This window comes from Drosophila subobscura, chromosome U, assembly GCF_008121235.1.
Source record: "Drosophila subobscura isolate 14011-0131.10 chromosome U, UCBerk_Dsub_1.0, whole genome shotgun sequence".
Lineage (NCBI taxonomy): Eukaryota > Metazoa > Arthropoda > Insecta > Diptera > Drosophilidae > Drosophila > Drosophila subobscura.
This window is the reverse complement of record NC_048534.1, coordinates 13,933,017-13,957,186: the sequence shown is the minus strand read 5'-3', so window position 1 is coordinate 13,957,186 and position 24,170 is coordinate 13,933,017. Positions and strand designations below refer to the sequence as shown.

At 49.4% G+C, this 24,170-nt stretch overlaps 2 protein-coding genes across 2 annotated transcripts; both read right to left on the bottom strand.

Annotated features, from left to right (window-relative positions):
- Positions 1-15,091: 15,091 nt before the first annotated feature.
- On the bottom strand, positions 15,092-15,341 carry LOC117901282. The gene is made up of 2 exons (XM_034811976.1): positions 15,144-15,341; positions 15,092-15,097 (listed from the first exon to the last, which is right to left on the bottom strand). The coding sequence occupies exons 1-2, from the start codon at positions 15,339-15,341 to the stop codon at positions 15,092-15,094; spliced, it is 204 nt and encodes a 67-aa protein (XP_034667867.1).
- A 4,882-nt stretch (positions 15,342-20,223) lies between these two features.
- Positions 20,224-22,434, bottom strand: LOC117900452 (zinc finger and SCAN domain-containing protein 12). Its single transcript, XM_034810824.1, has 2 exons — positions 22,239-22,434; positions 20,224-22,172 (listed from the first exon to the last, which is right to left on the bottom strand). Exons 1-2 carry the CDS (start codon positions 22,324-22,326, stop codon positions 20,566-20,568), a joined length of 1,695 nt encoding a protein of 564 aa, XP_034666715.1. The 5' UTR covers positions 22,327-22,434; the 3' UTR covers positions 20,224-20,565.
- Positions 22,435-24,170: the final 1,736 nt, after the last annotated feature.

The following is a 24,170-nucleotide window of genomic DNA, read 5'->3' as shown; positions in this document are numbered from 1 at the left end:
CCCAGCCATGCAAATTTTGAGCGCACATAAAAATAAATATGTCGGGCTCGGGCTCCAAATGCCATCAATTCTAAGAGTTTATTTTGATATTCTCCTGCTCGTGGGTCAATATTTGCGTTAAGCGAGTGGCGGAGCGGAGAATCCTGCCGTCGTTTCAACATTTGACAAACTAATTACCAAAACGCAACAAAGTCAGCTCCGAGCAGCCATAAATATCGGCTCACAGATGGGAACTTTTTTTAATTAGTTGATCTGAGGCTGAGGCTGAGGCTGGAGGCTAACACTTGTCGCCAGTTGGATAAACCCAATGCCAGTCCCATTCCCTTGGCCTATCCAGCGAATCAGGTGTTGGCTGTCGCAAAGACAGTTTTGAATTAATTTCAGATTCGTGGCTGTCGTTCCATCGAGTGATGGAGTCTGGTGTCTGGTGTCTGGTGTCTCGCGGCCTCATGGCCAGTTAGTTTTCTGTCGCTAATGGCGTCTAATTTGACTAAATTATTCAAGGCAGCCACCGATCGGTTCAACTTGTTTTCCGCTTCAGCTCGAATCCCAATCAGTTTTGTCATCGAGCCGTCATAAAATTTGTATCAGTTTTACGCTCCTATAAAGTGACAGTCATCGGTTTTTAGTTGGACTTGGCCACTTGGACATCCACTTGATAAGGCCGCTTGTCCCTTTGATTTGCTCGCTCGCATTTGTATTCTAATTTTCGTTCCATCTTTTTTGTTTTTCAATTTTCCCAACCAATTTCCCCCTGGGCTGATTGTTTTTTAATGAAGTTTCGGTGGGGAATGTGTAACGAAATTTGTGTATGGGTTTAATTGGTTACAGCATTTAGATGCGATAATTATCTCGGATACCTCGCAATTTGCATACAAAATACTCCCGAACATGCCACGGGTTGAGATATCAAGACCGTAGTCTCGTCTCGTTTGTAGTTGATTTAAATTGGAGCAAAATGTGAATGAAAAGCTGGAAAGAAGCTTGTTAATCAGTAGAAGAAAATGTGAATGAAGTTGGAAGTTGGGTTTATTTTAGATGGATGGAGTTACGTACTCCTACTCCCAGTTGGATCAGTCCATTCCTGGCCTCAGGCTACACATTTCCCCTTCAGAGTGCTCACAAATCTCCCCTTCGCTCGCTGTGTCCAAATCGCTTTGCGCGCTCTGATCAGTAAATCGTCAGGACAGGCGGACTCAAAACAACTTCCAGCAACCGCATCAAAAATGTGTCCAACTTGTCAGAGCTTCCTGCTGTTACTCCTCGCTGATGCTCGCTCCCCCCCATCGTCCATTTAATTGAAACGCCCACGTCATACAATTTGAGGCAGTTTTTCTCTCTGTCTGTCTGTCTGCCTGGATTGAGGGCCATTGCGTGTTCCAATGTTTGCCATTTGCACCCACGCCCACTTAGAGCAAACTCCCAACTCCCTCCGACTACATTTCCCCAAAACAAATGTCCGTAAAATAAATATTCAGACTCGAACGAGCACTGCAAGCGGGCACTAAATTTCGGTTAAAAATTATTGTTATTACACCGAAATCGTTTATTATTAATTTTAATGTATGTGCAGCGCGGACTCGAGCCGACTTCGCGTTGCGTGACGCTCCCCCTTGTGCATCCAAAAATAAGCCGAATCCTCCGCTGCGAATGCGTCACATGACTCATCCATCCCACAGACGGAACAACCACATCATTCGCATTGCGCTTCCTGGTACGCTGTTCGCTTTTCGCTTTTCGCTTTGTGTTTTTCTGTTTTCCAAAGGACGTGCCCGACTGGCACTGGGTGCAGCTCCTGTCTGGGCAAGGGGTGGTCCCAATCCTCCCCTGCATCGAATGTCTGTCTGTCTCTGTCCGTCTGTGTGTTCGCTTTTATGCCTAATTGAAAAGGCGAGGAAACTTTGTTTTGCTTTGCTGCTGCTTTTCTTCCTTGTTGTTGCTGCTGCTCACCTTCACGCCACGCCGCGCCACGCCACGCGCTCGTGCCTCGTTTATTATTATTCTATCTGCTAGAGTGGGTCGCTAACAGGTATTGTGCACTGGCAGAAAAAATTACATTTAGAATATTTTATGCGCTGATGGAACGCAGATACATCAAGCAGTGATTTCTGACATCAACTTCGAGGAGTTGCCCAAAATGTTTTGGCATTATTCAACTTCAAATCGTTGCTTCACTTTTTCCCAGTGTACCCATTGGGATAGGGTTGCGCCGTAGTTCGGGGTGTGCTGCTCGCTTCTATGTAATTTGTGACAGCCATAAAAAAAGCTGATCCGGCACACAAACTGCACCAAAAACATAACTTCCAAGGCTTAGTGCAAGTTCCATCGATGCACTTGGAAGCAGATGACTGAGGCAGGAAGAGGGATGTTGAGGGTGAAGTTTGGAACGAAAGGTCCAGATCCTGCGCAGGGTTGAGATGCCCAAAAGTACTTAATCATTCTGTACGCTAAATTAATCAAGTGGCTTGTACGAGTGTTTAGTCTGGGCCCGAGGACTCTGCCGTCTGGGGCGCTCCGTTTTTAATTTGTGTAACTCATGGAATATTCAAGCAGCATATGGCCGCGGCTCTAGTCATGCAATCCTGTGGCTGTGGCTGTGGCCTGGCTGCATAATTTTAGGCAAAAACAAGTAGGAAATTAAAAATATATCCACCTTTTGGCTGTCATCTGGCGGGCGGTCGGGCCGCAGTTCTTTGAAGCAAATGGAGTTCCAGCTATGATTAATCGAGCTCATCTGTTCTCCACATTTCTTTCACCTTTCTCCGCTAATGTCCGTGAAGACATTACAATTTCACCCGATTCTGTTCTGGTTGCAATGAAGAACAGCTTGGATCGTCTCGAATCGGATGGGATGGCAGGGCATCGGCATCGGCATCGGCAAGGCAACAGGTTCAAGGAACGCAGTGGCCAGGAATTTTAAATCATGGCGACAATTGCAGGCACCGAAAACGGTAAGCAAATTGGGAGGCAGAAGGCAGAAGGCTGAGAGAGACTTGTTAGCCCGGCTCGATGGCATTCCAGGCATCTTAAGTACGCCTACAAGAACATGTAAATAGACTTTCGGTATCGAAACAGGAACATGGTATGCAATTTGCTCGTTTGACACTTGAAATATGTGGCAACAATACCAATACCAATACCAATACCGAGGAGGAGGCAACCGCAACTGCGACTGCAACTGCGACTGCGGCCAGCCCGAACTGCAAATTTTCGCATTTCGTTTTTCGCATTCGCAATTGCCATTGCAATGTTGGCTGGTTTATAGCCAAATGTCAGACAACAACCTCGTCGCAGGCGGTGACAATGACAAGCCAAACCACAGGCCCGTGCGGACAGCGGACAGCGGACATCGGGCTAACTGGCGACGACAAGTGGCCAAGAGTAGCCGCGCTCTGCTCTGTGGCTCTGTGAGCCGCCTGGATCAGCCTGTCTAGCTGTCGGACCGTCTGGCAGCCACTGATCGCCGGGATGAACTTTGAACTGCTACAAAATATGCGGCCAACTTGTTTTCAATGCACGCCCCGAGGCACACAGCAGCAACGCCCCCGACTCGTCTTGGCTGGGAGTGCGGGAAGCTGGATGTGGATCGTGGCATACCCTGGAACGGAGCACAGGCAAAGGCAGCCCCATCCTAGGCAGGCAGGGGTATCCCTGGTCCTCCTCCTGCAGTTCCTATTTGGCTGCCACTATCAAAGCTGAGTGAATTTGTATGTTCACAGTTCTAAAGAGCGGGCGCGAAAGTGAACACGGCCTGGGCACTGCCTGCCTCCCTGTGCCTTTACAATAGCTTAGGAATACCGCTATCATTATTCTTTAAGCCTCGAGCCGGCGGCTGGCGGCACAGCTCCTTGGCATAGCCGGCAGCCACCGACTCTAACCTCTGGCATGGCCGTGGCCACCGCCATCAGCAGCCTCCGCCCTGCCCGCCTGCACCCGACCTCATCTGGATTCTCATTTTAATGAACCGTCGTTCTATTTTTCGCTGATCTTTTGCCACTAATAGGAACGTGTTCACGTCGCCATCGCCGTTGCCGTTGCCCTGGCCGTTGCCGTTGCCAACGTTGTCGTCGGCTTTGGAGTTTGCCTTTTGGCCAGGTCCCTGGCTGGTGCCTGCTCCTGCCGGCCAGACAACAAACTGGAAGCCAACGGCAGCTAAAAATCTATGAGGACGCCTTACAAACTATGCTTAAGTGATTGTCAAGTTAGGCTTTTAATTTATCATCCATAGACAAGGCGAGAGTTGTCGGCAGACTCCGCCGCCGCTCGCGGGACTAAGTAGAGGTTACGCCTGGGTTAGGCAACGTTTTTTTCCCCCCATCCTTTGACGAGCTATCTTTAGAGGGTACGAGGGATAAGCAGGGTATGAGGTGCAGAATGGCAGGGAGTTCTTTAACCATAAAAATATGCTAATTACGAGGCAATCTCTCAATCAATTTTGGCTGCAAGAATTGTATCAATATCCATAATTATGTTCCTCGACTTACTACAGGGTATTTGCACTTCGAATACTGTATATGTTATGGTGGCAGCTTTCTTTTGGACTCGACCAAGTGTTTGCATTGCATAATCTTTGTTCTTGGCTGCTCGGTGCTTGGGTGTCCTCTCGGCTGGCCCCGGCTGCAGCGTTCCACATTCCGGCATAATTGATTTTAAAGCGACTCTTGGCTAATAAATCGTAACTTTATCGCTTTTCGTTGTAAAATGTTGCAAGTGCCCCACCCCCTCCACTGCCGCACTCCTTTAAAGCGGGTTGCTTGTTGATAGCACTTGCTGCTGCTGCTGCTGATGCTGCTGTGGCAGCCTCTTCTTGGGGGCGGCTGGGCAGCGATTGCCCAATAAATAATGATAGCGAAATGCTAGAAAAGCTTTTCACATTTTCGTTCCCTTAAGGGAGGAGGCAGCAGCAGATACATTATCCAAAATGCTGCACTTGACGACGTCGAACAAATTTCTAGCTCGTTTATGGTCAAATGGCACGGCACCAGACACTGCGGCAGCCACACCGCCAGGCTCCGCCAATTATCCGTACAAGCTTCAGTTGCGAGGTTTTCCACACCCGCGCACAGCCCCTCCAGCGCTGCCCTGCCCCTGCCCCATCGCAGCCCGAAGACTTTACAAGTTACTTTGCCTTGCCCGAATGTCCAGCTCCTCGGCTCTTCCCCGCTCTCGGGGCAGGCCTAAAGTGCTCCGGCCTGTTGTGCCTTTGTCGCCTGCCTTTTGTTGGCCTGTTGCCTGCTGGGGAGCTGTTCTGCCTGTTACTGCGGTATCTTGGCCAGCTTGTCCCGAGACTTTTATCCTATGCGTCTGCATAATCTGTTCTGTTCTTGTTCTGTTTGTGCCTGTGCCTGTGCCCCATCCTGCCTGGTGACGGGAACCTAATCCCGGGTCCCTACACCGTGTTCCCCGTGTGTGTGTGTTTTCCTCTTGTATTTTATCGCAAGAATACTACTTGAGTAGCTTTATGGCCCATGTAGGCCAATAAAAAGCTGACAAAACAATATTCCCCCCCCAGCCCCTGCTTGACCGAGAGGCCACCAAACGAGCGAGCAAAAAAATCTACATACAAACTAATTTCGGTTGGTTGCCTTTTTCCCAGAAATTTATCGCTTGGCCTTTTGTTGTATCTATCCACAGATACACTGGGCTGCATGGAGGCACATAACAGGATAGAGTTGGGACCGAGGAGAGTGTCTACAGGTCTCCAGTGTGTCAATAGAAAGTTCCAAAGTTCCACCCGGGAGGAACAGAAGAATCTATCTTCCATCTTCCATCTGGGGATATTTTATTAATTTAATATGCACGCCCGTTGTGCCAATAAAGTTGCTACATTTTACGCTTGCGAGGGCGTGGCTGCTGGACCGCGGAGCTAGCTGGAGCGGCTTAAATCAAATGGGAAAAATAAACTTCTCAGTGCTTTTCGGCTTATTTTGGGTGCAGAGGCGCCGAGGCGGGCGGGCAGTCAGGCAGTCAGGCAGAACAGGAAATATAATTTAGCTTGAGTCGAAAACGCGGCATGTGGTAATTAAAAGGGTAGAGCAGGTACCTATGCCACAGTGGTGGGCGTGCCACCACGGTAGCTATTAGTTCAAAGAGATTACTCTGATTCCAGTTCGAGCGTTCGAGAGTTCGAGGCTGCCGAAAGGGGACACCACAAATCAAATATGTGGATCCGAAGTGGACTCCGAGAGGTTCCCACCGACCCAACGTGTGCTTTTGTCAATGCTAAAATCGAATGACACAATAAAATTAATACACACAAAAACGCAGAAACGCGCAAACCCCGTTGGCCAAAGGAGACCCCAGACCCCAATCTAAGACCATAAATAAAGCGGCGCGGAAAGGGTAGCGGAAAAAAAGAAATATGAAAACAGCGCTGCTAACAAGTTACCCAACGGCAGCCGAGAGCAGGTAGGAAGCCAAAGAAGACACCAAAACTACACATGTACTATGGGCAAAACTAATGATTTCTCGGGCATAAAGATTATTTTATATTTTAGAAAGATTTTAAAACAATTTTACGATGCATTTTTCATGCATCTGTTTTTTTGGATTTCATTTAAATTAATTTCATTTAATTTATACCCATTAGGCCACCGTTTTTAGTTGGAAATTGGATACAAATTACCCACAATGAGTCACGATTTATCAAGAATTTAAGTGTGGCTTAGAAGGAAACATTTATAATAAAATAACACAGATGACAGCAGCAAAAGCAATAACAAAAGTCAATAATTTACCTACAAACTTTATGCCAAAAAATCTCAATTTGTTCCATAGTTCTCTAACAGGACTCCTTGGGACTTTCGTCCACCCATTGACAGCGAGCAAAGGAGAATCCCAAGAAGACTCCTCGAGAGCTACTCCCACCGACCTTTTGTTGCCCTGCGATTCTATTGATTCCACTTTCTACCGTGCCCCCCGCCCACATCAATTTGCACCAATATCTTGGTGTATACCTTGATACCCCCTATCGGGTGGCCTTCAGTAGCATCGACAGACAAGCTCTTGGTCAAGTATACAGCGTGCCACCAAAAAGATCAAACGCAGACATGTCCGCGGCAGCTTTTGATAATTTTTTCCAAGACTCCGCAACATTTCTCATGTGGCTTTTTGTTTCTTCTGTTTGCCTTTAATATATTTTGTTTTGTTTTATTTGTTGTTGTATTTTGAGTCTGAGTCTTTGTTTTTGCGCAACTGGCGCTCGGATCCGTGGCTGAGGATCGTCATCATTAAATTAAAACGAAATTTAAACAATTTCACTGAAAATTATACACAATGAAGAAGCCGAAAGTCAGAGTCAAAGGCAAAGGCGAAGACCTGTCTTCTGGTCGCCATGGGCCGGAGAAGATGCCTTCGCCCGGCCGGCCGCCTGTCAGTCATTGGACAGAGGACGGGCCCAAAGACAGGTTGATTACTGTTAAAATTATCACTGATTGTGATAAGCGATAACTGTGGGCACGTCAGGGCGATGATGCTGCTGTTGATTTGGCTCCGGCTCTGGCTCTGGCTGTGGCTCCGCCTGGAGTCGTGGGGATGAGTCTTTGGTTTGTCTTGCCTCTGAGACTGCACAGCTCCCCGGCCAGCGGAGGGCATAACGAATTGTTACAGAGTCAAATGGAGCAGCTCGTTAGGCCAACAAGTTAATGTGCATCATGTTCGGCGCGCTCTCCCAGAGTCGCCTTCTGATATGTTAATAAGTAGATGCCACACCGGCCACAGCCACAGCCACAGCCTCTCCGCTCGCCTCTGCACTGAAAAAATGATAAAATTTGTTCTCTCGAGAGCGGAGGATTCGGCACAACAAGAGGAAACAAGTGTTTGCGAACACCTACATGCGGGACCCAGGTAGAGGCGAGAGAAAGTCAGGTGTGGAATGCCGCGGCGGCGGAGGAGTGTGGAATGAGCGTGGGAAATGCAAATGGAGGTGCATTTTCGTTTAATTGGATCACTGCGAGGGAGGGAGACTTAGATTAGAGGCCTTCAAAGGAAGCTGCCAGCAACAATGCTTTCTCCGCTGCCATTCATGAATCTCAGCCACAGTTGCTAAATAATTCCACACGTAATATGTTTATATTTATCTCCCCGAAATGCGCTCCAAATATGGCGTTTTAGTGCCTTCCAAAGTACCCGCCAATGAGAGTTAATCTCTGCCGCAGAAAGCCATAAAAATTAATATCAAATTGAACACAAAGAAAAACAACACCAAAAGTAATATCGGGGCAGCTGAAGCGGCAGCCGTCATTAAACACAAATGCCATAAAAATTCAAATAACAAATTTAAATTATTGATTAAGATCGACGAAACAAAATATTAAAACAACAAAATATCACAACAAAAGAGAGATAAAAACCTGAACAAAGCAAAGAGTCAAAATAAAAGCAACTGGGAAACGGGCGGATGGAAAATGGGAACTCTGCGAATATTTCCTCTTCGGTGCAGCAGCGCATCGCCGAGGGAGTGACATTATTAATTTATTTAATTTATTTTAATTTCTTTCGGTGGCTCTCAGATAAAAGCCGCCAGCAGCAGCGGCAGATGAGCTGGGAGGAGATTGAGCTTGATTGAGCGATACTTTACGAGGCCGGGAGACGAGACTGGCATTGTTCCATCAGCGAGCGAATGATGATCGCTGGAAAGCTATTAAGCGATCGCTGCAATGATGGCTCAGGTCATCCAGCTGTGAGTTTGATGTTTTTATGGCAGGGATTTGTTTTGGGACTCGCTTTGATGGGATTAAGTAGAGAATGCGTCACATGAGTCGTATGAGTGATTTTGGGGGCATTCAAAGAGGATCTGTGCATTAGTCATAGGAGAGAATACACTGCTTAGTGGGCTGCCCACCTTCGCTCCACGGGCAGCCCACTTAGTGCAGACAGACATTTGCATATGAGTTCATTTAGCAGTTTTAAGAACTAGCCAGGAGAAGACAACAGCAACGAGCCGCCAACCTCTTTTCTGCACAGAAACGTGTGCTAATTTACATGAGAAGAAAGATCGCATCGCTCCACATCCTCATCGACATCTCTGTTGCAGCCAAAAACAAAATAAGGAAGGCAACGAAAAGAAATTAAATCAAAAGCGCGATACGGCCCACAGAGGCCAACCAAGCAGCCCACTCCAGAGGATGGAGATGGAGATGGAGAGCTGCTCGGCTGCCTTTTGGCGCTGGCACAAGTGCAGATTGCCAGCATTAGATGAAATATTTATATTGTCTATATGAATTGAGCGTACGACGTTCGACGTTCGATGTTCGGTTCGGTTCGGTTCGGCAGTCAGGGGAAAAGTTCAACTCTCGCAGCAGGATGCCAGTGTCTGCGAATAGTCGCCAGGCATGCATGGGACGCAGCCACATCGAGCTCTGGATACCCTGGAAAAACTGCAAGGGAAACAGCGCTCTAACCGTTCTAGCAGCCACTGACCCTGCCTTGGGTGTGGGGTATGAAACAAATATCAGGTAGCGGTAGCGCACACAAGTGTCCAGGCAAACGAGACCGAGAGATATGGAGACCATTGCGGCAGTCACGTTTTATTTAAATATATGCGCGTGCGGGCAGCTGCTCCTCTTTTTCCACAGCCTGGCACTGGGACTGGGACTGGGCCTGGGTCTGGGACTGCAGGCTGGGGCGTTGGGCGATTGTCGATGGCCGATGAGTTGTCTCTTGTCTATCCTGCTGGCTACTGTTTTACCAATTTTCCGATATGAAAAAGTGTCTCAAGTTCGTACTGGCCTTTGGGGGCAGTCGTTCTGCACTTTGAATGACAATTTTCCTGGCATGCCTGCGGGCGACAAGTGTGCCCCGCAAAATATGACTCAAGAGCTTTAATTGCATTTCCAATTGCGATGCTGTTCGGGCCATTTTCGTGTGCAGATATTTGAAATTTCAATTACTCGAAGATCACGCGCAATCAGCAGCTCCTGGGAGCCAGTCTAGGCCGTTGCGCGGCTGATTAACAATTTGAAGGCGATGATGCTGCTGCTCTTTGCTGGTGCATCGCGTGATGCTGGGCTCCCAGCGATCCCTGCAAAACAGTTGCCAAAGACCAAAATGCAATTGTTTTGCACTGCACTTTGGTAGGGATTCCTGAGGTAGGATGATTAAGACATGAAGCTAAAAATGATGAAGTAAAAGTCGAGTTTGAGTGATGAAAATGTAACAAATATTTGCATAATTTTCCTCACAATTCTCTTGGTGTCCCTCTCTTTGCAGCGTATTCAATAATCGATTTGTGCCTGCATAAATTTCCCCTTGCTTGTTGCAAGCCGCTTTTGACATAGTAGTTAGCCGGGCTTTAAAATAATGGATTGGAGCGGAGTGGCGCGGAGTGGCAGCTGGGAAGGGAGCTAAAAACAGGTAGCAGCCCCGACTCTCGACTCTCGGCCATTGCAGTCTCCCATTACATTTATTATTTATTAATAACATAATTTATTGTTTCATGGCATTCATGTGAACTTCATGAGCCTCTACTCTGGCTGCTGCTGTGGCTGCTGTTGGCTCCCTGCACCACCTACCAGCAGATCTTCTTATTGAATTAAACGGCGCGACGTTGGTGGAGTTCCGGCTTCAGCTCCAGCTCCAGCCTCAGCTCCAGCCACCATGCCAATGGTGCACTGCCAAACGGGGCATTAGGTTAGGTCGCCGCCAATTGTTAGACGAAAAATTGGCGCTACTTTGGCGCGACTTGGCCTCCCTCCACTCTCAAATTGCAGCCAAAGATTCTTAAAGTTAATGGCCCTTCATAAATTTCGTTATGAAATATGTGCGCAGTGGTTGCATATGCCGGAGCCCAGCCACAGAACAGGCTCCAACTGGCAGCCCAAGCCGCAGGCCTCTGGGTGCCTGGGTGTTTGGTTTTCCCCTGAGAAAAGTTCTCAGCATTTTCCCTCGTACTCGTACTCGTACTGTGACTTGGCAAGTGGCATGACAATAAAAATGTACGATTGCTTTTATGGATTTACGAGGTTTTTGTACTCGGACTTCTGTTGTTCCCCTCCTGCCTCTCCCTCGATGCCTCTGCACGCGCTTAATTTGACGCTAATGAGTGTCAAAGTTGATGGTTTGATTTTTGGCCATAGAAACGGGCAAGCATCGGCTGTCGAGTGTTGCAGGAGTTCGCCCACAAGTGAGTCTCATAATTCCAGCACCAACTGATCATTGCTTGGGTTGATTCTACCTCCAATTAAGCCGCATACGAGCCGCACTTTTCAGCTCAATCAAAGCCCTTACAGCTGCTCCCCACTCGCGCCAGTCGCTTTCTCTCTTGAAATCAATTTTATGACTGTGCGGACGAAGTTCTCTCCTCTGAACTCTGGCCCGGCATAAAGCAAATTTTCACGCAAAACCCCAGGCCCAGGCCCAGGTCCCCGTCCCCGTCCACGGACTGCATAATTTCACTGGCTGTCGAGTCCCTCCAGTGTCTGCCTGCCCATTGTCGACGCAACTTTCATTGAATTAAACCCTAAAAATATGAAGCTTATCACAAATCAGGAAGCATTGGAACTTCATCACCTACTTTGAATGCCGGCTACCGCAGACGCAGTCCACAGCGGACTCAGGTTTGACCTACTTACCGCGCAGACAGTCCGAAGATGCAACTGAAAATGCAATATACGAGAGGTATGTGTATGTGCCGAGAAGCCGCCAAAAACAATTTACCAATTTATGTTGAACTGCGGTGAGGCGATGCGATCCGATCTGATCCGTTTCGTTGCTGCACTCCACCGTTGGCAGTCGGCAGACGGCAGTCCTCGCCCATGTCCATGTCGAAGAAGCTTACACACTCGTTGACTCCGAGTCCGACTGGCAAATCACTAAATTTATATGTTTTCTGATTCAAAATATTTATTGCCAAACCGCGCACAAATCCAAGCGGAGTTGCCCCAAAAAGGGCACCAAAGTGTTTGCCTCGCTGCACGAACATCGCGGCGATGGTTCGGTGTCTGCCGCAAAGGAAGTCGCGCTCAAATTGCCTCGAAAAATGGGAGGAGGACATTAAAATTCAGCAAATGTATTTATTACGGCACCAGAGCCAGCACCACAACAACATCCCAGCAGAAAGTGATGCCCACATAAAGGACAGACAGCCAGACTGAAATCCACTCGAAGAAATTCCCCATGGTTCGGTTAAGGACGCGTCCGACCAACACCCAGCCGTCCAAGAGCTGCCAACTGAGCAATCTTTCTCGAGGTGTACTCTGGGCTCTCTTGGCTCTTGGTTCGGCTTGGCGGCATGTTTGCAGATTGATTTGCTGCGCCTTCAAGCGGCGCGAGACACTTGCCGGCGCAGAGCGAAACGCAGAAATCAATGTGGATAAGCATTTAGTGGAGGAGCAATCAAAGGAGGATGTTCGGGGGATAAGCTCTGCTGCTTTGCTGCTAGAAATTTATCTGCCATTCCCCCTGCAGCTGAATTATTTTATTTAAGCCGACGAATTCAATTAGAGACAGTGACTCGCACCAGCAGTTGCAGGAGGCTGAGGACGCAGAGATTGACTTTGCGTTGGCGCTGAGGGCGAGTCCAAGATGAGCTCCAGGTGCGGCCTCACGCAACTTTCCAGCGGAGACAAGTGGAACACTGTGGCACCTCCTGCCAGCCAGGATGCCTGGCTCCATGGCTTCGAGTTATTTTCATTTGATTTAATTATATGCACAAGGGCTGCTCCACCCAGTCTCCACCCTCTACCCTCTCCTCTGTCTGTCTGGGGGCGTGCAGCATTTCTTCGGCCGTGCCCACTCTTTGTTGTTTGTCTGCCACAATATTTCCACCTCCCGAAATGTGACGCTTATTTTGGGCTCGCTCGCTTCGGCCTGAAAAATCACCGCTTTCGACTCTCATTGTGTGCGCGATGATATTTTGCTATTGTTGCCGGTCCGCGGGCCCGATCGCTGGGAGTGGCTTGTTAAATTTCACTTGCATGTCAAGGCAAGGTCTGGCCCGATCTGGGTTGGTGCGAGGTGTTGGGCGTCGATTTATGCGCTTTTCACTTGCACCGCGTTGGCGACACGACTCCAACGAGCAGGAGGTGTAGCCCGAGCCCTGCTTTGGGGAAAAGTTCACAGCCTGAAGAGAGATTTGGCCGGGCTGAAAGATCGAAAGAAAAATAGCTGAAGCCCGAGAGTTTCCCAGACGAAAGAGAACTTCCATCAGCCATGGGCTAGAACAGGTTGCTGGGCACAAACGAATCTTGTAATTTGTCAGCAATTGAACAGCTCCAAATGGGTGCAGTGAAAAGTATGCCAATTAGATCTTATCCGCGGACATTTCCCAAACAAAACCAAACCAAACAAAGCTTGTACAACGCTTTTGACATTTCGCTGTTAGAGCCGAAGATCAACACGATTCCCGAACAGCAGCAGGCAGCGGCAGTCCGATGCCAGATGATTTATCACCGGCTCAGAGCAATCAACATACAAAACCATAGCAGATCACTTGTACACAAAAAACATACCAGAAAAGGCCACTAAACCACATAACTGTCTGCGTCTCAAAACTCCAAATATCCAAAAACAAAAACCAAAAACCGAAATAAAAAGAGCAATCGAGCAAGCGACGACGACAGGTGATTAATTGTTTCAAACGCGTAGACGTTACTTAACGCTTTCAGTCAGTCAGTCAGTCAGTCAGTCAGTCAGGCTACAGGTTCAACTTCAGCTCCCAGCTCGCAGCTTCAAGCTCCCAGCTCGTAATGTCAAAATCTACAATGATTGTGAGTTGCCCATAAATGGGGATGGGGGGATCCATGTGTGTGTGTGTGTAGAGGTGTTCTGCGGTGAGAGAACAAAACAAGTTGCATGTCTCAATGAATGAATGGCTGGCTGAATAGTGTTTGAATCATACAAGCACCTGAAATTCGAAACAAAACCTAAAAAAAGACAGCCAAATAGCTCGTGAGCAATGACAGGCGGTTGAAGTCATGTTTGCCTAGTGAGGAGCAGCCACACAGACCGCTGTCGATGTTTGCTTTAACGATACAACTATCAGCTTGACTCACGATATATTGCCATCTCCATCGATGTTTCGGGGGGCTTCCACTTTGGCGTGCGTCGTGGTGTAAAGAGCGTTCGACTCGACTCGAACTTGAGCTTTGTGCTTGTGTCTAGTGTCTGGCCATATGATCCACTGATTGCTTGATTATTATTTTGATTAATTAGCCAAGATTTGGCTAGTTCAAACTGCACAGCCCACGCCTCAAGCTAAGGTGTAAGCCGATGCCATTGCCGATGCCGATGCCGATGCCAGATCTTTGCCATTGTGCGGTGTGGTGACTGCCTCTCAGGTTCATACTTACACAGACTTATGTATTCTATGATTGATTGAAGTTTTCTTTGATAACAGCTTACAATTGAGAAATTATTTACATGAGCTATAATTAAACTTGTTTGTTGTTGCCTGTCATTTGGATTTGGACTGCGACTGCGACTGGCACTGGGACTGGGACGGGGATCTCGCATCTCGGTCTGGTTTATTGAACCGAACTTCAATTGAAGCTGGAGTTCGTGTGGGTCTGCGACCGATGGCATGTGATTTTTACCTCTATAAATAACCAGGAAATTGCTTTAGGGCCTGTCAGATACTGTGAGTTGATTAGCCCGCGCCATATGCCGTGTGTTTAGTGAATGAGTTGGCAAAGGCACAGTCAGGCAGATGGGCAAGTGAATGTACGACCCTTCCGATTCCCCATCTAGAAGCAGTCCAGCACTCTGCCCAGTCTTTTGGCAACATTCTCGGCTAATTTGCTGTCATTGAAAATGTGTCAACTGGCCATCATAGCACTGGGCTCATCCACATGCCCGCCACAGAGTCACGAACCATTAGAAAGCTGACCAAAAAAGTAATCTTAATGCGGGCGCCCAACAAGCAAAGACGATCGATCGATCGATGGATGGATGCGTGTCGCCACTGCCACTGATTTAATTCGCGAAGCGAAAGAGACACGACTTCTGGCAGGCATTTGTCCAGCTTTGCCTTCACTTGCCAGCCTCTGGGAGCGCACGGCCGAGGTGGAACATGCAAAGTGACAGGCAGCGAAGACAATTCCATATTTGGTCAAATTCAAATGCCATTAACACGTACGCCATTTGTCGGACTGCATCACAGCTGAATGGGGGAGAGGGTGTACAGGGAGGGAGAGGGCCCTACCTACCATCCAGTGAGGTTCATTTGTCCACCGTTTCCGTGTTCGCTTCGTGCCGAATGCCGGCCAGCACGCATTTCCCCGGACTACCAAAAAGCGTTCGACATTTAACACTTGTACATTTCTCCTGCTGGCCGACTTGAACTTTGCTGGCGGCGTTTCGTGTTTGTTCCGAATGGAGCTGGAGCTGGAGTCGGAGTGGAGCATCGCATGGTAACCTGTCGTGATTCTTATTTTAATTTGCTTTGACTTGTGCGCCTTTTTCGGGAAGCCTCTCGCCGCGAAGACAGTTATTAGGCCTAAATGCAGAAACGATCCGCGCTATGTTCGGCTCATTAGCAGCGGACCAAAAAGGTTTATTTTGCAATTATCGTGTCGCAGGCACTACTCCTGGCACTACTCCAATGAAGAACTTAACCTACGAACCGCAGCAGTACATGTGTGCAGAACTCTGCGGACTGTGGACTGTCCAGAGATCCGAGGCAAATCCAAAGTTGAAACATAAATTTCGAAAACTTATCTATGCCGGCGAATCGTGAGCTTGTTTCGGCGGTGTTTCGGTGCTCGGTGCTCGGAGCTCGGAGCTGACTAAATCTGACAAGTGTTAATTGAATTCATGTCGCCGGTAATCATAATAATAATAACAATATCATGTTGTGCCCGGCTATCCTCTCTCTCCCTTGAGCGCCCCGAGACATGCGCTTTGCCGAGCTTTTGATGTCGGCACTCGATGTCAGTCCGTCCGCTCTGCCCTGGCATCGTTATAAATTACTCAATTAATGTCAGCGTTTATGTCAGCGCCACGGCATATACTCGGGCTCCCTCTCGGTGCCCGACCTGATAGGCGCATGCAGATAGTACACATAGATATGACATGATAATGGGGCATGTTTAGTGGCTGTCGTCGGTTTAATTAAAAAAGGCTTTATGCATGAGGCAGCGCACAGCACACAGCACAGATGCCCAGGCGAAGGCACTGCCACGGAGCTGACAAGTTGCGCAACTTGACACTCTGCAACAAGCGAAAGACATGGGGCAGGTCGGCTCAGAGCCCTTTTGCCGCCAGTTCGTTGCCTAAGTCTTTTGTTTCGTACACAAAAAACGTGCAAAATATGATTTTTGCCCGCTCTACTGTGGCTCATTATTCAGGGCTGCTGCTGCCGCTGCTGAAAGCGAAATGTCAATTCTGAGACTGGATGGCTTTTGTCTCTCAACGATGACGGGGCCGGCCGCACACCCACGTCCTCAGCTTCGAGTGCTCTGAAGGAATACTCTACTCGGTGGCGATGTGGAGCATGACTACTGCATGGAAGGGTCTACCACAATAAGTCTAGGCATAACCTGAAAAGAGCATTTGAAGCTCGTTTAATAGAAGTCAAAAATCGTTCTCTTGCTGTTGAAAACTAATATGCGGCACGGGCACAATTAAATCTCTTGCCTATCGCCTTTCGTGTGTTGTGTTTGCCATGGGATAAATCCGTCTTCGGCAGCAACAGGTTGATCCGCAAATGTGGAGCCAGCACCCCACACGCTGGACAGCTGTGCGGGTTGAACGCCCATCCCAGCTGGAAGAACAATGCCTCTTGGCAGAACTCTTGTTTTCTTTGCACATATTCTATTTTTCGAGCACTTAGCGCGCTGACAAGTTGAAGCGTTTGCGTGGTACATGTGGTCGGGTCAGGTCCCGGCCACATTTCAGTTTTGATATGTGCTGTTGCCTCATTGTGACCGTTGACGGCTGGGCTTTAGCTTTAGCTTTTGATTTTGATTTCTGCGCTGGTGTGGGTGGCCCACACATGGCTGTGGACACTGTGGCCGGGCCGGTGCAATTGCCTAGCCTCTGGCGCCTCAGTTCCATATCGCTCGGCTCCAACCCGGCAACTGGGGGCTTGCGTATTAAATTTTCAAATTGCTTTTTCTTGCCTCTTGCCTTTTGTTTTGTGTGTTTTGCCGTGTTGCGGTGGTAGGAGATTAAGCTTATTTCCGTATTGAAGTTTAAGTTTTGCTCTGCGGTTTGAATTAATTAGCCGCCGCGAAGCAAAGTTTTGCCCGTTCTCGCGCAGAACTCGAACAGAGCTAAGCTTTATGGATACATTTGCTTGTGTCGTTGTGTGCGGTCCAACGCCAACGCCAACGCATTCAAGTTTCAATTTGAATTTCATATCTCCGAGAGCGACTCCAGAGCCAAAGCCAAAGCTAAATCCGACTCCGAATCCAAATCCAAATCCAAATCCAAGCGAGACAATGGTAATTATTAATAATGCAAATAATTATATCGATTCCATTTCAGGGGCGTTGTCTGTACGCTCATGCGGAGCATTCGCCTTTGATCGCCGCTCAGTGTGGGAAAAAAGTTCTCATTTGGCTCTCTGCCACTTGATTTGATTTCTTTTTTCTGCTTCTCTCTTATGGCTAATGTGCCCGGGCTGCATTTGGGTTTCCATTTGATTAATTTGACGTCGACGAGTGCACGGCCACGGATTTATGACTGGTCCGGGCATTAGTTCTGGGAGTTCTGCCGAAACCTCGCGACTCGAGCGTGTGTGTGGCATGAGTTATGGACAGAGCGGAGTGGAGCGGAGCTGTCTTGCTTGTGGCTAATCATTGCTGTCAGCTGTGGACCACTCATATCACAGGCCCCAGCCACATGCAAGTTTCTCGAATGATTGAACATGAATAGAGCAGAAAAGGAGCTCTAAACAAGGATAAAAGTTTCATAAATAAAGCAAGCAAAATCTCCACCACTCAACCATCGATTCTCTTCAGCTTTGAGCAGTCCCCAGCCCCATTGCCCAACCGAAAACAAAAGCCCAAAATCGATTGCCCAAACGCCAAGTGGTTCGGGCTAAACGTTTTGTTGGCAGCATTTCCAGCACTCTGCCGATTAGATCTTAATACAGAAAATGGCGTTTGCTCAACACACGAACGATCAGGCGGCGCGGAGCCGAGAACAACAATCATAATTAAATATTAATTTACACTCGGCGCGTTAAGCAAACAACACGTACAGCGCCACGAACAACAACAACAACATAAAATTGGCCACAGCCAATTGTGGCAGCAACAACAATCGCGCTGCCTGTCCACATGTCTCCTTCGGCTGCGACGATTGGCGCGACGCCGTGTAATATTCCATAATTTGCTCCGTGCGCCCCTTCAAATGATTAAATATTAATGGCCAACGAGCTGGAAAAACGTGCACTGCATTTCTGAATATTAATAATAATATTGTGGAAACTCATTTGATGGGAAAAGTGCATTTAAAAATGCATTTTGAGCGAACTTCGATTATTGATTGGAGATTATCCAAACGGACATTTTCAGCGGCGGCCGGGCCCAAAATCTGTGAAAAAAGAGAACAGGGCAGGGCGCGTTGCCACTTGCAACTAACAAGTAGAAACCCTGGCCGACTGCCAATTAGGCGGCCAGCGCACGTAGCGGCAATGAATGAAACTCGAGCAAAGTGAAACATTTTTTCGTATGTGTTTTCCGTTTGTGATCGGCGGCCCATAAATTAGCGCTGTAAACGATTTTCTTAGCCGCCTGCCAGCACTTGTCCCCATGTCCCCGTCTAATTTAACCTTTGACCAAATGCCGCCGCTACCAAGAACTGCCTGCCACTCCGCCTGCCAGCTATGTGCGTTGCACGGGGCGTGGCAGCAGCGGCCACCGCCGCACGCGCACTCAAAATCAACGTCAGGCCCAATGAGGAAGGAGGGACGGGGGGCTCTCTGGCTCTGACTGTGGCTCTGGCGAGTGCTGTCTGGCAAATGCAATATGACTTTCAAGTGGCGGCACTGTGCTGTGGTTTCCTAATAGACCAAAAAAGCTACCGCCCGGCGAGGCCGCAATCGGAAGCAGTTGGACAGTCTGGCGAATGGGGAAATACTCTTGCTGGAAATAAATAATAAATAAGGTAAGTTTAAGGGAAAGAATTGTCTAAATAGTTCCAATAGAAGCGCTCAATTCTTGCTCAAGCGACATGGACTGAAAGCAACTCTCCTTCGTTGCAGGCACGCGGCTTGTGGCAAGAGTAAACTGGAAGTTGCAGAGCATTACAAACTGCGTGGACGGCATTTATAATAATGCGAGTGAGTTCCCCTTCCCCTTCCTTCCTCTCCCTACCAGGAACCGCTCTAGTTGACTGCGAGAATGGCGTAAGGTGCGGCTGCAGTGCGGAAAAGCTGAAAATCGCTGCAGCGACAGACACACTGGGGAAACGCGTTTAATTGAACTCGCGGCTTGCTGCTGCGGCTGCTGCTGCCCACTAGCGCCATCTAGCTGCGTGCGTCTGCACCATGAGCCGGCTGGGGCAAGTTTTTTTGTTGCATTTGCTGCTGCTGCTGCTGCTGCTGCTGGTTCAATTTTTCGTGGCAGACCCCGAAAACAAAAATCGATGATTCATCGCGTTGTTTGTTGTTTTGAGTGGATTTCACCGTCACCGAAGCCAACTGCAACGGCAAACGGCAACGGCAACAGCCCCCCAAAATGCTAGACATTTGTGATTCGTTGTTGTTGTTGGCGCTTGCCTCCTGCTGTTGCTGCTGCTGCTGCTGGTGACGCAGTCAAGTTGCAGCTGCGCCAATTCTCCAGCCACTGCCGCTTGCCGCTTGCCGTTTGCATTTTGGCGCTTTACGTTCAAAACAATTATTATTCTGGCAATTAATTTTGATTTAAGCAGCGATTTTATATACACTTTTACGTGTACATAAGCAGATATAAATATCTATACATAAGTATTATTTCCTCGCCTTTCTTTGCCACCCCCCGCGGGGCCAAGCCATTGACGGCTGCTTTGAGCTTTTCGATCAGAGCAGTTTCAGCAGTTTTCCAGTCTTTCAGCGGCGATAAATAAGCGACACCTACAAAGAGCCCCCGAGATGGCAGAGCTTCGATTATGATTTCAGCGCACCAACTTGGAAGCCAAAAAGTGCCCGTAAATATTTCATTATTCAATTCATTTGGAGAGGGAAATAAAACCATTTCCATTATGCGTTTTTTTGGTGTTTTTTGTATTTTAAATAAAATATAAATAAATACGGTTTAGTTAGCTTTACATACAGCTTAAATCATAAGTTAAATGGAAATAAATTAGCAAATGAAATTATAAGCTATTACAGATAAGTAAAGTTGCACTTAAGACTAATTCTCTGGCACCATCTCTCTGGAATATGTACACCGTCGAGGTTCAACAACAATAAATATACACACAAGGAATTGCTAACAAACAACAATACGATCCTAAGGCTAAGAGCTAGACTTGCTGCTAAACTTTAAATGTTTTCTACGTAGAATAGTTTGGTAAGAGGCAATAAAATTGCACTGACTAATTTTTGGCACTGACTGTTCCCTGAATGGTTGTTCCTAGCTGACTGACTTTGGCTGCTGACTGACTTAGCTAAGGGTTTACCTAATTCTACTTGAGATTACACTAATAGATGGCCTGCGCGGCCATGGCATAGTCTCCGCCCTCCTCCTCCTCGCCGCCGCTGCTACCCATGCTGCTGGCGTAGTAGGCCTCCGCTCCCTCCTCGTAGCCGTGGAGATGCTGCTGCAGCTGATCCTGCTTGAAGCCCGGCCCAGAGGCGCTGCCGCCCGCGTCGCTGTGGCAGCCGCTCTGCAGGTGCTTGGCGAGCAGGGACATGCGGGAGAAGGACTTGGTGCAGGTGGGGCACGAGTACTTCTTGACGTCCGAGTGCGTCTGCATGTGGGCGCGCAGGTTGGAGCGGTCGGCGAAGGCGCGGTTGCAGTGCTGGCAGCTGAAGGGCTTCTCGCCGGTGTGGGTGCGGATGTGGCCCTGCAGCAGCCAGGGGCGCGAGAAGGCCTTGCCGCAGATGGGGCACTTGCAGGGCAGCGTGTGGGTGCGGATGTGCATCTTGAGGGCGCCCAGCGAGACGTACGTCTTGTCGCAGTTCTTGCAGCTGAACACCTTCTTCACCTGGTTGCCCTCCGCCGAGGGGCAGTGGAACTGCTGGTGCTTGCTCAGGCCCGAGTACGTGGAGTACGACTTGCCGCAGTCCTGGCAGTGGTAGCGGGGCACTCCCACCGGCTTCTGCATGGACTGGGCAGACGCCGCATTGGCTGCTTGGATCAGAGCCGACGCCTGGTCGGTGCAGAACTCGGTCTGGTCCACAATGGGGCCGCCGCTGGGGTTGCTGCGGATGATCTTGTACTCGGTGCTCTCGAAGGCGTGGCTCTGCTGGTGCTTCACCAGTCCGGCGTACGTGGCATAGCATTTGTTGCACTGCTGGCACTGGTAGTAGAGATCGTTGCTGCTCTTGATCTTCAGCTGATTGAGCTGATTCTCGCTGTTCTCCGCGTTCTCCAGGTCCTCGACGAGTGGCGGCAGCTCCTGCTTGGCAGCCCTCTGGTAGGATGGTTCGTACTGCGGCTGCTGCTGCTGCTGCTGCGGTGGCATGTGCTGCATGCTGAGCAGAGCCCGCGCCACGTTGTGCAGATTCATGTTCTCGCTCAGCACCCTCCGCTGTGCCACCTCGGGCCGCAGACTGAGATCCTCGGGCAGCCCAGGGGTTGGTGGCGGCTGGTAGTACGCCTGGGGATGTGGGTGTGGATGCAGATGTGGCTGCTGCTGCTGCTGTGGCAGAGGCATCTTCATGCAGTCCTCGTAGTCCGCAATGCTCTTCAGCAGATTGTTATTGTAGTTGCGCAGTGGGAACTCCTCTTCGGGCTGCTCCACCTTGATGATGGTCTGTACTGGAGGAGGAGGCGACACCCTGCCATAGCTGATCGGCAGCTCTGGCTCTTTCTCTGGCTCCATGACCTCCTCCTCTGGTGGCAGCTCAAAGTCGCCGTATCCCAGTCGGGTCAGGCTCCGCGCGATTTCCTCGCGAGTGAAGACATCCGGAAAGGCGCGTGCGATCTCGCGCGTCTCCTCCCAGATGCGGCGGGCCAGCTGCTCCTTGGTCTGTGTCATGGCCGCGTCGAAGCGGCGTCGCAGCTCGGTGGGCACCGCCTGCTCCTTTTCCGGCTCCAGCGGAACCGCTGCCGATGCCACGCTAAGGTCCACGGGTCCTTCATCTGCAAAGACCGAGGAGAGGTTAGAGCTGGCTGCTGGTGGAGCGGCGGAAAGCGTCTGGCACCTACCATGACTCAACTGATCCTCGGGAAAGGCATCCTCGATGGGAATGGGTCGCTTCTTGAGCGGGCACTTGCTGTACTTGAGTTTATCCATGGTTTATTCTGGTCACTGATCGATCCTCTCACTTTTCACTTCTCAAACTCTCGAATCACTGCTCGCTCATTGGCTTCTCTCTCACGCGTGTCTCGATCGCTTGCAGCTCCAGGCTCGAATGATGCAACCCGGCCAGGATCGGTTTAATTTTATAGACTTCCGCGTGCAAGATCAACCCCCTAGCCACACCAACCCCCTGGCATGCCAAAAGGATCCATGCCCGACTACCTACTTCCGATTTTCGAATAGGGATTCTGTAAATCAACCACCACGAGCCACAAAGCAGCGGAACCTCCGTCTCGCCTTGGTCTCCTTCTCTGCTGCCACAGCTGTGCGTTCGTTGAACGCTGCTCCAGCTGCACATTGTTCCGTGCCATAGTATACGGCGGGAGCACGAGGGCAGAGGAGGCAACAAATCAGTGTGTAAAAAGCGAGCACGTGCCATAGCTCTGCTTTGCTCTCTCTCTTCTCTGTTCTCTCTGCCTCTTTGCTCGAGTATGTTTCGCTCCCTCTCGCACACACCGGCTCTGCTCTGGACGTAAACGATCGCCACCAGCTGCCGCTGCGGCGTCTGAGATTGAAATTCTGTCCTCTCTGCTTTCTGCTTTGTGCTCTCCGCTCTCGGCATGGATTTCCCCTCCACTGTGGATGTGTGCGTGCGTGAGCAGGCGCAGCTGGTACTAAGCTTATGTACAAGCTGCAGAGCAAGTTTATTTATAGCTTATGGCATGTATGGGTGGTGCCTCTTCCGACGAACAGTTGTACATAGAGACAGACACACATGCAGCCGTTGCCGCTCTCTCTCTCTGCTCTTTGCAAGCGAAGCGCATGGCGCAGGTGAGCTTCCGTAGAGCTCCCGCTCTTTGGCCAGAAAGCTAAGAGCAGCTTTCGACCAATTGACTTTGGAGCTGTGGGGATCGTGCTCTCCTCTCTTCCGAGTGTTCCACATTTCATTTGTGCCGCGTTAGCTTGGGGCCTAAGAGATTGGATGCTCTTGTATTAAGAGCAACTTGAAGCGTTCCTTCGGCTCTCATAAATGAATAAATTCGAAACGAATTAAAATCGAGGATTATGCAGGAAGCTTTTATTGTTTATCCCTATGGGAGATCTTCTTCGGCAGCTGCCAAACCTCAGCACGTGACATGGTCCGCCATTACATCGAAACTCCAACCCAAAAACAAATAATAAAATGTTCCCACTCAGAGATCTGAGGTAAATCAACCTTTTCCTGGACCCAGGCTCATTGTCTGGCAGTGTCCCTCCTTCCGCCTGCTCTCCTCCTCCTCCGACTAGGTGCAATCGGCCAAACAAACCCCTAACGGCCGTGAAATTTTAAAATTTTGATATTGAAAAATGCTGCCATCTGGCAAAGTTCGGCATTAATGGTCCTGCAGCCACCCCAAAACGGGTCCGGCGGGTCTCCGGCTGCGCATGTGCCGCCGCATTTACCTGGCCGGAGCCGAGTGCCATGGAATGCGCCAAAAGGTACGTGCGAATCTACCTGGCACTCACCATTCACCATTCACCATACTCGAATCTCCCCTGGTGCCCCTGAGCAGTTGTGTTTGTCCCACTCCAAGGCGCAGACAGCATCAGCATCACCAGCCGCCTCGCGGTGGTGGAACTGCAGTTTTGGACGTTACTTTTCCAACCCCAACGCCGACACCGACCCCCGACTCCTGCCCCTGCTCCTTCCCTGCCTCTTGTAGCTCGAGCCGATCATCTTGCAAGACGTCCTCTCAGCCCTCAGAGGGTTGTGCCCCGTCTTACAGCTGCCTCGGTGACACGTACCAACGGAACTGATTTTGTCTTTCATGCAGAGATTGGCGCCAAATTTCTGTAAT